The 16116-nt window shown below is 39.8% G+C and overlaps 1 protein-coding gene across 2 annotated transcripts in view; it reads left to right on the top strand.

The window, feature by feature from the left end:
• LOC145477861 (uncharacterized) overlaps positions 1-16116 on the top strand; it is a 42329-nt gene that overhangs the window by 18933 nt on the left and 7280 nt on the right. For both annotated transcript variants that reach the window (XM_081455704.1, XM_081455705.1), the window contains exons 12-33: positions 68-145; positions 1598-1729; positions 2208-2317; positions 2982-3059; positions 4129-4264; positions 5037-5144; positions 5250-5330; positions 6054-6167; positions 7309-7533; positions 7834-7913; positions 8109-8268; positions 8479-8551; positions 9258-9346; positions 9768-9870; positions 10226-10335; positions 10901-10998; positions 11167-11259; positions 11758-11866; positions 12340-12465; positions 12955-13056; positions 14405-14530; positions 15103-15156. In XM_081455704.1, coding sequence (XP_081311830.1) covers positions 68-145; positions 1598-1729; positions 2208-2317; positions 2982-3059; positions 4129-4264; positions 5037-5144; positions 5250-5330; positions 6054-6167; positions 7309-7533; positions 7834-7913; positions 8109-8268; positions 8479-8551; positions 9258-9346; positions 9768-9870; positions 10226-10335; positions 10901-10998; positions 11167-11259; positions 11758-11866; positions 12340-12465; positions 12955-13056; positions 14405-14530; positions 15103-15156 — 2385 coding nt within the window. The remainder of the gene's footprint in view (positions 1-67; positions 146-1597; positions 1730-2207; positions 2318-2981; positions 3060-4128; positions 4265-5036; positions 5145-5249; positions 5331-6053; positions 6168-7308; positions 7534-7833; positions 7914-8108; positions 8269-8478; positions 8552-9257; positions 9347-9767; positions 9871-10225; positions 10336-10900; positions 10999-11166; positions 11260-11757; positions 11867-12339; positions 12466-12954; positions 13057-14404; positions 14531-15102; positions 15157-16116) is intronic.

Raw genomic sequence — 16116 nt, 5'->3', positions numbered from 1 at the left:
GAAAGGTAAGCATCTGTCTGCGTTTATCACGTCGCAGTCGTGTAATAAATTGCTTTTTATTTGACAGCTAAACAGCCTAACATACAGATTGTCAAGTGATACCAGCACTGGTTGCCTCCAAAGAAATGATGTAAATGAACCAGAGGTAAGGGCGAAAACGATCAACTAAGTGAACGAGGAAAGGTTTAACAAAGAAAAAAGTCGTCACTCAGGCCCTGTTCACACTTCGTCGGAGGAATTCAAAAACGCAACAATCACCGGTCATTTTGGATTTGTGTTTGAGGAAAACTCGGTCAGGGAAATCACGTGATTATCGTGACTACACCGTTTACTAAAAGCTCCGTTTTCAAAATGTTTTCTGTCCACACGGAAACAAAATGCCGGCGTTTTCAGATTGCTCCGGTTTGAAGAGCATTTTCGAAAAGCTCCGTTTGCTTGAGGGGTTAGTGTGGACGGTAGGCCTAACCGTAGAAATAAAACTGCGTTTTCAAATTCTTTCGGCGTAGTGTGTACGGGACCTCAGTCTTCAGACTTAATAGCCTTTTCCTGGTTAACTTTTCTCATCAGCATTACAGTATAATCCAACATTGATGCGAGGCAATTTTGGACAAGACTACAAAACTGTCCAAAAATTTCCTCGCATCCACATTGAATTAGATTGTAATGCAAACGGGAAAAGCTGACCATAAAAAGAGATACTGATTTCACTCACAACTGAATGTAAGTTACCCTCGTACCTTATTTACAGCAATGTTGTAGTTAAATAGTTGATAGATTCTGTTTTTGCGTTACAGTCGTGTTACGACCTCGGGCTTGACTATTCTGGGTATCAAAACGTGAATCCAGAATTGTTTTATTATTTACCCATTTAATAAATACCGTAATGATTCCATTGAGCGCCCGGGGTGCTGATTTACTTTTGATAGCCCAGGGAGGACGTCTATTGGAGAGGGGAGGTCGGGGGAGGGGGAGGGGGGGGGGGGTATTAGGGACAGAGCGTGTATTTCTTTTTGGACATAAACATCTGAAAGTGGTACAGTATTTCAATTAAAAAGAAAAAAAAGAAAAAAGAAAAAAAAGCAATAGGTACCTTTATTCAAGAACTGTAAGAATAGGGGCTCTGATAGTCAGGGTGCTCAATATTACAATCAGTTGACAAAGCAGACTTCATAGTTCATTCGTGCAACCAGTATATATTCTATGTCAAGGTCCTGTTCCTTGTAGGAGCGCTTTTTTGGAGGGGGCGCTTATGCTTTCTGTAGCATGAAGCGACTAGAAATATTTTTATTCCCCCCTGGATGGGATGCTAGTCTATCGCAGAGTTACCCCCAGCATTAAGTTCGCCGGTACCCATTTATACACCTGGTTGAAGAGAGGCACTGTGAGAGTAAAGTGTCTTGCCCAAGAGCACAACACAATGTCCCCGGTCAGGGCTCGAACCCGGACCGCTCGATCGGGAGACGAGCGCACTAACTATGAGGCTACCGCACCTCTTCCTCTTATAGAAAGGGGGCACTTATTGCAGGGAGGGCGCTAATTCGAATCTCTTTTCGGTATTTACGTTAAACGAGCGCCAACGTTTCCTTTTTTCTTCCAGCGCCGTAAAGTGTTTGGTTTCTTTGCTCTTGGTGTTCTTCTTGGCTTGCTGGTCGGTGCCGTGATCGCCGCCATCTTGGTGTTACTAGTCCTTAAGTGTTGCGACAAAGGCAAGGTGGCTCCCTACTACACGGTAAGGCCTGGGACTAGGGACTACTTACACAATGACAACCAGTCACATGGCAGAACGAGGAGCTAACGAGCTGTTGTGCTCTGCACTTAAGCTGGAATGCCTCTCTCTTGTTTTACGATGTGATTATTTAAGTATCCCGCTCAACACAAACTAAACTTGTTTAGTTATACCAACTGGTACTCTAAACAAGGATAATTACGGCTCCGTAAGATTGACATAGATTGCGAACGACAATCTTTAAACAATAGAGATCTTTTTCAAGATGCGCTCTTGTACTGATCTAGATGCGGAAGCCAAGAAAAAACAAAACAAAAAACAAAAAAAAAAAACGAACAAACAAAGAAACATACGTTACAAAAACCTAAACAAACAACAACAACAAAACTGTTTAAGGGTAATTTTCGCTGCAGGCTAGGGCGAGACACTTTCCAAGAGACATAAGGTCCGTGCTTCATGTTCTCTGTTCCTCTTCTTTTAGCGCTTCACTAACACCACTACCATGACAGTCCTGACTGGAGGGTCACAGTACATTTACCACGGAGACGAGCTGCCCGACAGCAAACCTGTAGAAACTCACAAAGAGACTACGTAAGCTTTGGAGAGTTTAAGGAACATGATAACTCTAGGACCCGTCCACACTATGCCGGAGGAATTTGAAAACGCAGCTCTATTTCTACGGTTAGGCCTAGCGTCCACACTAACCCAGACCGAAATCGGAGCTTTCCGAAAACGCTCTTAAAACCGGAGGAATTTGAAAGCGCCGCCTTTGTGTTCTAGTGTGGACAGAAAACATTTTGAAAACGAAGCTTTTCGAAATCGATGACATTATGATAATTATACGATTTCTCTGCCAGAGTTTTTCTCAAGCTCATCTCCACATCTTTGCGTTTTCAAATTTCTCCGGCTTAGTGTGGACGGAAAACATCTGATGCGTTTTCAGAGTGAAAACACCGTTTACAATTTTATCCGGAGTAGTGTGGACAAGACCTAAGAAAACAGTCCTCTTTCTTTTTGACCTGAGTTTATCCTTTGTTCCAGAGATGTTTGAGATTGGATCGAAAAATGCTATGGTTACAGCTTAACTCTGCAGAAATCCGTGTTATGTCTCGAGAACAATTGTTGGTTAGGTTTGAATTTTCACGTGCGAGAAACAAAAAATCTTGAAGACATAACTGCTTTAACTGTGCAACTTTGTACACGACGATTCTATAGATTTCAAGAGATGATTCAAATCTTTTTTTTTTTTTTACAGCATTGTTCAAACAGACGAAAGCATTGTTCCTATTCTGTCACTGGACAACGCCTCTCAAACAGAGAAAGAGTTAAATAGGTAATGAATCGCAACGCGTTGTTCACTTGTATGCATGACCGGCTGTTGTCAGTAAAACCTGTTTCAGTACCAAAGAATGAGAAAACTGGAAAGAGATGGAGATGATTTCATTTATCTACGGTTATCCTTTAAGACGGTGGTTGTCACAAACACAAAACGATTTATACTGTCACTGACTTGCCACCTCTTGAAAACAAATTTGTGTGCAATGGACAATTAAGTCGAGACTCCCAGCTCGTTTTGATGCTTCACAACTCTCCCATTTGACGCCTTTTTCATGTTTCTTTAGTCCAGTATACGCCCGCTTAAAATTTTCTTCTTGAGAAGAAAATTTTTGCCATCTTTTTATCGCATGATATAGAGGTTTACACTGGTACTACGGAAGGCTAACACTAGAAACTTCAGGAACGCAAACGTACTATGGCGGTTATAAATTTACCTTTAGCAGCTTCGAAGTGATAAATAGCTGTGTAGTTTTTTTCCTTTTTTTATGATACAGAATTCCGTGAATTGTCTTTTTTAAGGTGGCTCCATAGAGTAATCATTTATGGCGTTGCGCGCGCAAACGTCATGTTTTGAATACTGTTGTTGCCTTTGTTTTTACACCCAGTCCTCTTAAACTTATTGAATGCAACAGGTAGTGATAAAATAGTGTTTTCCTATCATCTCTGTTAAAATCTTGGCTTTTAGTATTGAATTATAAGTACCCAAGCGTGCGTTTTTGTACCGTTTATCAGGCGTTATTTCTGATCTTGAATTTTGTTCGGTGAAATGTTCCCAATTTTGTCACATGATGTCGAATCCGGTAGGATACGAATTTTAAACACCGAAAAAGGAAGGGTTTGTGCAGGTGAAAGAAAAACACTGACGTTTTTCTTTGAGCACGCAGATTACTTATTTTAAGCTTTCGTCCTCAGCGCAAGATCGATCGTAACACTATGGAGAGCCACCTTAAGAGTCATTAAAAATGTAATTCTCCTGATGTACCAAATACAAAAGGGCTAAGAGGATAATTGAAGAAATGTGTTCAGTTGTTGAGGCATTGTTGTTTTGGTATTTTCGTCCGCAGCCTTGATGTGCAATCCACTGTCGCCCTGGATGTTGACTTAGAAACTCAGAGACAGAACATGTTCATCAAAGCACTCAAATTGTTGGCTAGGAAACTGCGTGTAAAGAGGGAAATATCCTCTGAACAAGAAAACAAAGTAAGTTCGTACACCAAGGGATAGGATATTTAGGCATGAATAATGCAAGCATTTTTACTTTTTTGGCTTATACCCAGCGCAGAAAAATGGGAAGGTGACTAACGTGGGAGTTTTTAAAGTCGCAAATTAGTGAAAGACATCTAGAAGTCACAGCGCGGGATTTAGCTTGAAAGAACAACATGCACATGCGTGTAGTGAGGACAGTGCAATATGCGCGCTCGTGTAGCAAAGGTAGTGCAACATGCGTGCGCGTGTAGCAAAGACAGTCCAACATGCGCCCGCGTGTAGAGAGGACAGTGCAACCTGCGCGCGCGTGTAGTAAAGACAGTGCAACATGCGCGCGCGTGTAGCAAAGACAGTGCAATATGCACGCGCGTGTAGCAAAGACAGTGCAACATGCGCGCGCACGTAGTAAAGACAGTGCAACATGCGCGCGTGTGTAGCAAAGCCAGTGCGACATGCGCGTGCGTGTAGAAAAAAGAGAACGACGTGTGCCCATACTACATTCGCTCAGTAGAGCCTGTGTTTTGAAGTGTTAACACCGTACCAGATGAGAAACGTATTCAGGATAAGCACACTTTATTAAAAGCACACAAATAAAAACGAGGTTTTACGGTAGAAGGATAGCGAGACATGTCAACGTGCTCTTGAAAATGTTCCATGAGAAAAATGGGAAGCAAAACCCCTCACTTTTACGCTTGAGTGAAAACAATCTTCACTTCAAAACAGCTAAGAACTCACTCAGTGTTCCTGAGATTCAATTTTTCTCCAGTTTGGCTTGGAAATCAAGCAAGCAATCGGCGCTGTGGCGTTTAAGATGGCGGCGGAATATAAACGGAAATCCGCTGAACTGAGGAACAGATTGCAAAAGGAAGGAAAGGTAGGTAGCGAGTGACGGAGCGTTACTTTTGTCATGACTACTTTGATACTTTGATCAGCGTGCCTCCTGTTAGTTCCTCACTGCAGTTTGTGGTTATTTTTGTAGAGTCGTTTGGATGCCTTGCATAGAGAACAAAGAAAAGAGAGAGAGGAAACAGAAAACAAAATTAAAGGGCTTGTAAATGAGGTGAAATTATATGTTGTCTGTAGTTACTGTTTTGTAAGCCTTTACACAAGTTTTGAACAAATTTTTCCTTGGATTGAGATACGGGCTAACCTCTCTTTTGCCTTGCCCCTACCCCTATCAAAATGCCCTACAGTTAATGAAGAAAGAAACAAGGGAACAAATAAACGAACGAATGAACGAATGGAACCAAAGAACGAAGGAAAGAAAGAAGGGAAGGAAGATTATCAAGGGAATCACTTTTCTCGACTGTCAGTTCACAAAAAGAGCAAATAATAATAAAAAAAAAGGGTGGAAGCAAAGGTTGAAAGGATAAATGACGGAGCGAATGAACCAGGAAGAACGCTAAAGGCGAATAAATTGCTTTATTAGAGTGTCTGTTTGCCAAACGAAGGAAAGCTGGGACGAACAAAGAAAAGGAATGGAAGGAGCAAAAGACGATACAAAAACAGAATAAACTAAAGAACTAAAGAACATTCAGCCTCGTTTGCATCAACGACTGTAACAATTATTTAGAGTTTCTTTTTAATACATGTTGTGTATAAGATAACATGTCTCTTTTGTCGATGCGAGGCAAGAGTATATTTCCTTGATGCACGACGAAGTTCTCATAAGCAATATTGCACGAAAAGTATGACAACAAGTAAAGAGATTGGAAAGAAATAAAAAAGCCTAACACATTTGAATGGGATTCTCAGGTCTAAGAGTGGATTACTTTAATTTCAGCGGGAGAAGAAAAACATTCTAGAGCTCCTGAAGAGGAGGCAAGACGCTCAAGAACAGGAACTGAAACAGAATTTAAAACTGGAACAACATGTGGAGATGGAAAAGCTTAGAAAGGTAAAAGAAACCAAAGAGAGACAAGAAAGGAACAATAACGAAGAAAAGTGAACAGCGCCATGTGAAAGTGCTGTGCAATGACTTTCATTCGAGTGGTTAAACACCTGAACAATGCACTAAACAGTACTAGATGAAAGTACTGCTCAGTAGCTTTCAATTGAATGGTCACATGCTATGCTTTCATGTACATTCTCAAAAGTTAGAACCACCTTGAAGAGTACAATAAACAGCACCACAACTACTGCTCAATAGCTTTCATTTGAATGGTCACACACCAGGGATTCATCTACAGACTAAAACGTTAGAACCACCTTGTGCAGTACAATAAACAGCACCACATGAAAGTACTGCTCAGTAGCTTTCATTTGAATGGTCACACACTACGCTTTCATCTACAGACGCAAAAGCTAGAACCACCTTGTGCAGTATAATTAACAGTACCACATGAAAGTACTGCTTAATCGCTTTTATTGGAATGGTTACACTAGGGTTTCATCCAGAAATTGGAAATTTAGATTCACCTTGGACAGTACAATAGTACCACATGAAAATAATACTCAATATAACCTCTCATTTGAATGGTCACACATTAGGGTTTTATCCACAGATTTGAAAGTTAGAACCACCTTGGCCCTTATGCAGTATAATAAACAGTAACACATAAAAGTACTGTCCAATAGCTCTCATTTGAATGGTCACACAGTCCGTTTTTATCTACAAACTTAAAAGTTAAAACCACCTTGTACCGCATAAAAAACAGTACCACATGAAAGTACTGCTCAGTACCTTGCATTTAAATGGTCACTTGTCTCACACACTGGTCGCAAACTACAATGTCTCTAACAGTTAGAACATGGAAGTACCTTGCACAACATAACAAACATCACAAAAGTGTTTGTCAATAGCTTTTATTGGAATGGTCACGCACTAGTGTTTCATCTACAGTACCACGTGCAAGTACAGCTGGATAGCTTTCATTTGAATGGTCACACAGTAGGGTTTCATCTGCAGACGTAAAAGTTAGAACCACCTTGTACAGCCTTGAAAGTTACAGCTACAGTACTTGAGTGAGAAGGAAAAAGGGTTACATTATATTATGCCATTGATTCTGACGTTTGCTTAATTTTCTTTCTCGTTATAGGAAGTATCAATCAGCAAGCGTTTTGCTTTGAAAGAGTCTCAGAACAAACTGATACAGGACTTGATCAAGGACTCCAAATTGAATGAGGAACAAGCGAGCGCCATCATGAAGAATCACCTATCCAACATGGCCGCCATTGACAAGGCGACGGACGAGGAACGAACTAGACGTGTTATGGCGCTAGAGATGAGACTAGCGGAGAGACGGGCTTTGGCGAGACAGAAAGTGAGTTGCCGCTATATGAATCCGCTTTTAATTATGATTGTCTCATTGCATTGTTGTGGTGGCACGGTGGCCTCATGGTTAGTGCGCTCGCCTCCGAATCGAGCGGTCCGGGTTCGAGCCCTTCTCGGGAACATTGTGTTGTGTTCTTGGGCAAGACATTTAACTCTCGCAGTGCCCTTCTCCACCCAGGAGTAGAAATGGGGTAAAAATGGAGTAATTATCTCAGTCATATAAATAATTAATTTATTAATTTATTTAGTAATCGTTAATTTGTTGTTTCTTGTGGTACTTCTTTAATAGCAAGAGGAAGAAGAACGCAAGAAGAAAGATTTGGGAAAGCTTGAAGAAAACCAGGCTGAAGCACTAGAGAATCTTGTTCGGTAATGTTGTGCTCCTCTTGTAATGCTGTTCCTTCTGTTTGAGTGTTCACGGTTTCTAAGCGCAGGCGCAGTAGAAGCTGAGAATGCTCTTAATGTAAATAGCTTTTTTTGTGGTTGGTTAATGCCACAGCTATTTCCTGTTACATGTACATCTTTTGAGTCGTAAAATTCTGTTTTATCACTGTGCATCTTTAGATCATCCAATCTTAACTCCGAAGATGCCGCCGTCTACCTTGAACGCTTCAGGAAAGAAGTGGAAGTGGTGGATAATAAGCTTGCAAAGGACAGAAAGCGACAGGAACAGAAATTACACCAGAAACTGACGGCACTGAAGCAAAAGAGAATCGAGGAAAAGGTACTATATCTTACATTCGCACAAGAATTAACAATTCCCAATTTTAAGGTGTAAAACGGCGGGATTTTTTCCAAGGTCGAAGAGTGCTCAAAACTTACTTTGGTCTGACTAATTTTGCTAACCATCTTTTTTCTGCCAAAGCAAGATTTTCTTAAGTTGTGTTCATAGCTTCTCCTGTTATCTCGCTAAACTAGTTTAACTGGTTTTCAGGCGCGCGAGCATCAACGGCAGATGAAGGAGTTTGAAGATCAACAAGATGAGAAATTTGAACAAGTAGAAATCGGTAAGCAGGAACTTCTCGTTGGAGGTACATCTACATTCTCAGTCTGTCACCATTACCGTTTGTTTTCCACAACTTCCACTTTTTCCTTCCCTTGCTTTCATCGTTTGTTTGTGTGTTTGTTTTGTTTTTAGAGCGGTTTTCAACTGAGTGTCGTAAAATCAAAACCAAACCAGTTACTTCCCATCCTCGGAGACGTAGGGGCAGCTTACCAATATCAGACTACTTGCGCAATTCTCAAACCGTAGTAAAACCAAAACCAAAACCAAAACCAAAGTAATTGCCTGATTACTTTCGACAATCAATTTCAAATCGCTCTATGTGAATGCTGAATAATGTTTTCTTAACATGATCATCAGAATTCGGATAGTAACGCATCAAGTCGTTTACCATGTTACGGAACTCTTGCAAGGGAGAACCTTTTACTTATGAGAGCCTACCGACCTTTTAATTATCATCTCTTGCGTAAACGATAGTATTATAAAATCTTCGCCACCAAAACTTGATCATCACTGAATTTTGAAGCAATTTCACAACGAGAAAGGTACGGTCTCTCGATAGCAACGACTTAGTTACTCTACTACTCTTAGTTTCTCTTGTCGCAGAATGAGAATAAATAAATGAATAACGAAACATAACTGAATATAAGTTTGTTCTTATAAATGTAATGTGTTGTTTGAGACCTGTCAGATACTCTGTTTCCCTTTAGACACTGTGGCCGCGATAAGTGAAAAGCAGAAAATGTTGCAAAAACAGCGGCAAGAAATCGAAGAAATAGAAAGGAATTCAGACAGAGAGGTGAGCTTTGATCAGTAACGTTTGCGTATCGTTTCTGCCCCGGAGATGTCACAGACGAATATAGGGCAAGGACCAGAATGTGTTTCTTATTTAGTCACGATAAATGTATGCAACTCTGAAAGCTCAGGAAGAGACTTTGAAATGAAGGAGAAAAATTAGATTGCTTTTTAGAGAAGAACGGATAATGAAAAACAGTACAAGAATGAAACAACAGACAAGAATCATAAATTTAACCTCGAAATGTCTTTTGGTTTTTCACCATCAGCATTCACTGAACAAATTCGAAGTAAATTACGAATTCCTTGGATTGTAGGCGCTTATAACTAATAATGAGGACAAGTTATTGTCTGACTCTGATTGTTGGAAGTCGCACTCTTATTAGTAGATGTGAACAAAATAAAATAATTCAATTCTCCCGTAGGCTGCCGAGGAAGTTGAAACTCTCAGAGATCAACAGTTGCGCGAGGGGAACCAGATGATTAAAAACAATGTCCAGAAAATGTATCAAGAGCTAGTGAACAAAGGTAACCATAATGGTTTTTAATACAAATTTTAAAAACGATCTCTGGCTAAAAATGTTTATAGATATACGAGCTTCGACTGTTAGATCTACAGTCTTCGACGGGTAAAGATTTTACCCGTCGAAGACTGTAGATCTAACAGTCGAAAGGGCATTATTGTAGCGTTATTTCTTTAGCTGAACTCGCTTGTTGTTAAACGCTGTTTCAAATGTAGACGCGCTGATATATACAGTCTGACCTGTATTATAACGGGCACCCTCGACACTTAAGAAATTGGCCGTATAATAGTGGGTGGCCGGTTAATACTGGGCCGTTACATACGGGTTCGACTGAAGTTGTTTTATTTCGATGGTTATAGGTTTATCCGAGTCTGAGAAGGAAGCCATTTTGGAGCGACATATGGCAGATGTTGCTATGCAGCAAGACGCTAGAGAACAGGAACGAAGGCGGCAGAGAGAAATGCTTGAAGTTAGTTGGTTAAATAATACAGCGAACAAGTAATTCAGTTTTTATATTACCACCCAGAAACGGCCTCGATTTGTTTTTCCACGCTCGGTCTAAGTAGTGACTTAGGCTGAATTTCTGCGCTATTAAATTCTGATTTGACGATTTGTAACAGCTAGTACTGTATTCACAACCAATAGAAAGACAATTTTAACACAGAACTGCGAGAGTTTTGAAGTAATATATCAAACAGATATATTAGGAAAGACCGTGCTTGACTACATATCCAAACACCGAGAAGAGAGTTGGAAATAGAATGCGCATTGAAGTATTTTTGACGAGCTTCGAGGTGTTTGAAAATGTGGTCAGACGCGGTTTTGGCTGTTTGATATATATTCTCAATCGAAACTGAAACTAAGGAGACTCTTCCTGACTTAACTAACGACCACTCTTCTTTTTAGAACAGTGGTCGTTTTCTGAGGTGTGTCGTTCGTAAACTGCCTTTAATTTGTTCAACTCATAAACTGTCAACTCTCCGTTCTCAGTTCCTTTTATTCTTGTTAACAATTTGATTGGTCTGGCTTTTTAGAAAAGATTGGAAAAACAACGCGCCGCCTTGGAAAAGAAAATGAAAGAGGAACAAGCTGAGCAAGCTGAAGTCAGAAAACAGGAGGACAAGATAGTGGGGTTAGGCTTCAATTTTTTTTAACCACAATAAAGTCTGTTTTAAAAGCTGATATTCTTAAAGGGTCGGTATGGAAAACTGATGATATAGGTGTATTTGCTCATTGGCAAACTTTGTCAAATCTTTGGAGTTTTTTTTCGTTTCTTTTTTTTTTTTTTTTAACTTGACAGAGATTTGATAGTCAACCAAGTGGCCATGTCGGAAGAAGAAAGAGACAGAATCATCCAGGAGCACGAGAGAAACCTTGCTGAACTAGAAAGCAGGTACTGTTTCTTTGCAATCACTTGTGTTTACTCCGTCTTTCCTTCAAAGGTTGAAGTTTTCAAGTTTAGGTTTCCTAATCCCTCTTTATCTGTATTCCACCCTAACCATTCCTGTTCCTCTTTGGCTCATTATAATACGTTAATTTTTCGGAATTCCCACCTTTAATTTGTCTTTATTTTTTTTCTGCAAAAAGATATCGATTGAATTGTTTTCCGCGCGCTTTTTTGTCCCGTAGTTGGCACTCGATCACGTAGGTGTCCTATTACAGGTATCTAAGTACAACTTTTTTTGTAATTTGATACTATCCCATTCGAAATCTCAAATCGGCCTCGGGCTGCGTGCTTGCCCGATTTTGAAATTACTTGGGGGTTGCCCCCTAAACTGTACTCCACTCCATCCAGTTACTATTACTTATCGTGGACTTCAATTTCTCGATCCGAAAATAGGGTAATTTTCAAGAAGTGAGCCCTGATTCTTTTTGTTCTTTTTCAAACTAGTCTCACTTTGAACAAGCTACGCCAACGGCAGATGCTGGAAGACAAACTGGCAGAGCGAAGGAAAAGAAGAATGCAGCAGTTAGAACAGAAGCAAATGAACGAAACGAAGGTATTGGCCGATACGCTTGGAGCGTTGACTTCGTAGCTGGCTTATGACATTTATAATTCGCACACGATTGGTCAAAATAGGTCATGTGACGCGTTCCCCCGACTTAAACTCAGGGATTTCCCCGAAAATACCGCTATTTTGTACGGCTTTTTTTCTTTACGCGAAGTACCCATTAAAGAAATTGCAGCCATCACCATCGATTATACGAAATCAGCAACAGTGGAGGTTTAAACAGCGTCAGGATCGTAGGTCCAATTTTCCTCATTGTAGAATGAGTTTATTTTATACCAAAGACTCGTATGTGTGTTGTGTGCCCCTTCAAAATGTTGGCAACAAATTTTTTTCTTTCTTTTTCCTTTATTTATTTATTTATTTATTTATTTATTTATTTATTAATTATTTTCGTTGTTTCTTTTGACGTAAGAAAATCAGATTCATTTGATTAAGTACTAATTCGTGACATTATCTTTAAGGACCGCGATTACGGTGACAAGATTCTGGTTGAAGGTGAAGATATCGAGATGATCAAGAAACACGAACAAGAAAAGATGGCTGCCATGAAGGAAGACGAACTTCAAATCGAGGATGAAATGGAGGCGGTATGGGTTTTTACGTGTCTACTTTGTCGTTTAGTTTGACCTGCACCTTTTTAACACCTTTATTTTGATTCGTTCTTGTTAATCCGCACCTCTTTTTTTCGTAGGGCTAGGGGAACTCTTTGTGTTGTTTACCTATCGCTTCGTTTGGCGAGTTATAAAGAACATTGTAAGCAGTGCAGGTCGCTGTTGGTTGTTCAAGCTTCTAGCCACTCGAAGTGCTAGGTAGCTTTGAGCAAGTCTTTCTGTCGCTTGTTCGCTCTCTCTGTCCTTTACCTTTGCGCCATGTACGTATCAGTTTGTCGGCTGTTAAACTCTTTGTTTCCCAGACTTTTTTTGACTTTGATTGGCTAAACAACAAGTCAAGAAGACAACGAAACTATCTTTATTGCTTGGGACTTTGTGTCATTAGGAACACTTTTATTTCGCTCGTATTGCGTGCCTATTTTTGCTCCACATATTTCGAGACTACATTTGTTCTGTTGGTTCCAGGTTCGCGAAGAAATGCTCGCTGAGAGATCCAAAAGACTCGAGGAACACCACGAGAAACTGGGTGCTATAATAGCAAAACTACAGATCGAAAAGGCAAAACAGGTACGTATTCGATGTGATGGTTACCTGAAGTTATTGTTGGTTTGCTTTTCACCTCTTTGTTAGTAAACACGTCGCTCAGTTCGTAACATTTGGAACCTTAACGCACATACGCCGGCAAAGGCGGGGACGATACCTATTAAAAAATGGGTATTATTCTATTATTATTTATGGATTCGTACAAGTACAGGTGCTCAACAATAGGACATAAGTCCCCTACTTTGTTTAATACACCCACACCCAACCCCCTAAAAAATATCACGAAAAAACCCTTCCCTGACCCGACTAAACTACAAATCATATAATCTAAATAACACAAATACAATCTAAAATATACTAATCAACTTAACAAGTACAGACAAAGAAAATATTAACACGGCGACACTTAGGACAAATTAATTTAAAAGAACGAAAATTGTCACCATCAAAAACATTTAAAAGTCTAGTAAAATAAAATGACTTAAGTTTACTTTTAAAAGAGCTTATAGTGTCTGAATCCTTGATATTTTCAGCTAAACTGTTCCATATCAAAGTTATTCTGTTGAAGTAAAAGTCTCGGAAGGAAGACGTACGACAAGCGTTAGTCTTTAAATGCAGCCCTGGTGAAGCACGGCGCGTGTTGCCCTTTAGAAAAGAAAAATAATAACTAAATTCACGAGTGAAATCTATATGCCCATGAAGGCACTTAAAAAAGAAAACTAAGTCAAGATATTCTAACCAGTAATTAAGCGGTAATAACTTAAGCTTGATTAGACGAACCTTATAACATAGGTTACCATTAAGCTTCTGATTTTTGCAGTTATCGAGATCTGTGCAGTATGTCTGTATAAAACCTTGGCTCTGCAGATCGAATATGCTTCGGATGTGTTCAGTTTCAAGTAGTAATATGAAATGTTAGCCGAGAAGCTCATAGCAGACTAGAAGTTCAGACTAGATGTCAATACGACTGATATTTATTAAAAGTTTCCAACTGTGTTTCTTCGTCTTTTGTTCATGTCTCGATATTTTATTGTGAAAGCGGCAGAGTTCTATTATGGTATGAAAAATGGTTAAAAGAGAGAGTTTATACCAATGCCGTCAGTGTCAAAAGGGCTAGGTCGCGCAATTTTCGGAAATTTTAGGGACGTTTTCCATTATTGGTGTTTAAAATAACTGCTAAACAACTTTCAAACCTTATATTAAGTGAATCATTGCACGTGAGATACTTAGCACCATTTGAGGGGCTTGGTTATGTTAGGCCAACCTGACCCCCCTTTCCCTCGCCAACGCCTTTAGATACCTATTCAACGTTTGTTACGTTGCACCGACTTGTAGAATCACGACGCTAAATTTCCCGTCCTCTTCTAAACAGATCTCGAAGATTGCTATGCAGCAACAGGCGTTGGGTCAGCTTCAAGCCGGGCTTGTTGATGAATTGGAATCCAAAGGAACTTTCAAGGACCCCGAGACACAGAAAATCATGGAAAAATACCAAAAGGTGTGTCTTACTTTTCACAGTGTTCCTTAATTGATAGTTTTCTGTATTCTCATGGTCTGTCTTCTTGATAATGTATGTTAGTGTAAGGAGAAATGGTACTGGGTTGATCACCATTCCTTTTCTTGTTTTCTGTTTTTAATACGGTTGGATAAGTTGATCGCTTAGCCAGAAGTTTTCTTTATTTTTTTCGAACAACCTTCCCCTAAGTAGTGGGGGTACTTATTGATTAAAAATGGACAATGGTCACCGAAGCGAAATCAAATAGGTTACAGAATTAACGATAGCTAAATATTTCAAAGAAAAAAGGACTAAAATCTCTGCAAAAAGTCTTTGGGATTCTAAACAAATCCCCGACAAGTGATAATTTTATATCAAAATGTGAAGGCATTAGTCATTTTTACAAGCCCATCACCCAGAGCAACATTTGAATATCGGGCTTTGGTTGTCTGTGGGTAAGGGGAGGGAACGGAGTTGGGAGAGATGAAGAGGGGAGCTCTATGTCTCCAAATGTTTCAGCAGGGCTGTATATTACACTTTATATACCCCGATTTTTAACATTTTATTGTTTTTAGGACACCAAAAACCTGGAAGAAAACTTGAAACTACAGAAAGAAAAACAAGAGCAGGTTAGCGACATTTTGTGATCCAAACTGAAGTGAAATAAGACATTCCGAGGAAGCGATGTATATAATATATTTAAAATCTTTGATGGATATTTGTGTTAATGTTCCTAACCCATAACCCTTACTATAATTATATACAAACAAACAACACAACCAGAACATTTGTGGGGAAAAGGGATAAGGGATGAAGCACTCCAATAAAGAATTCTAGGTCACTTTTTCCTAGGGATGTAAGGATCGCCCTGGGGGTGATAATCCCCCAGGGTACTCAGCACGAGGTGGTAATCCTCAAGAGGGGGTGATAATCCCCCAAGGGTACTGAGTGAGAGGTGATCATGCTCTCTAGGGGGTGATAATCCCCTAGGATACTCAGAGAGAGGTGATAATCCTCTCTAGGGGGTAATAATCCCCAAGGGTATGGGGAGTTGATAATCCTCTCTAGAGGTCGCATCCCCCGGGTTAAGGAATAATTTCATTGTCAAACTTTATAAAGTCATTATTTGGGGTTACTGTCTAAACCTTAGTTCTCACTGCAATACCTTTGTATTCTAATACATGTACCAGAGCTACTTGTATTTCAAGGAACACATATCTACTTGTCTCATTTCATAGAGAGAGGGATAAAACAGGGAAGGGTGGGAGGGAAATTTTGGTTCTGCGAATGGGAAAGTGCAAGAACTGTGTTGTGCACGGCTGAGCATGTGATTATACAGTGCAAGATTTCACGTGCATGGTAGATGCTGATTGGCTGAGCGGGATCATCCGACTTGAGTAACTCATATGTGGGAAGTGATCCGTGACCAGAAGTGACCTGATTTTTTCTCTCTCCTGGGGTGTATGGTTAGACATGAACTATAATTTATATTTTGGTATAAATTGGCTTAACATTAGTAGTTCAGTTTTTTTTTTTTTTTTTTTTTTTTTTTTTTTTAAGTGGCTAGTCAAACATGTGTTGTTTGTAAA

This window comes from Orbicella franksi, chromosome 2 (assembly GCF_964199315.1).
Source record: "Orbicella franksi chromosome 2, jaOrbFran1.1, whole genome shotgun sequence".
Classification (NCBI taxonomy): Eukaryota; Metazoa; Cnidaria; class Anthozoa; order Scleractinia; family Merulinidae; genus Orbicella; species Orbicella franksi.
Note: the sequence above shows the minus strand (reverse complement) of the source record. Positions and strands in the feature narration are given on the sequence as shown.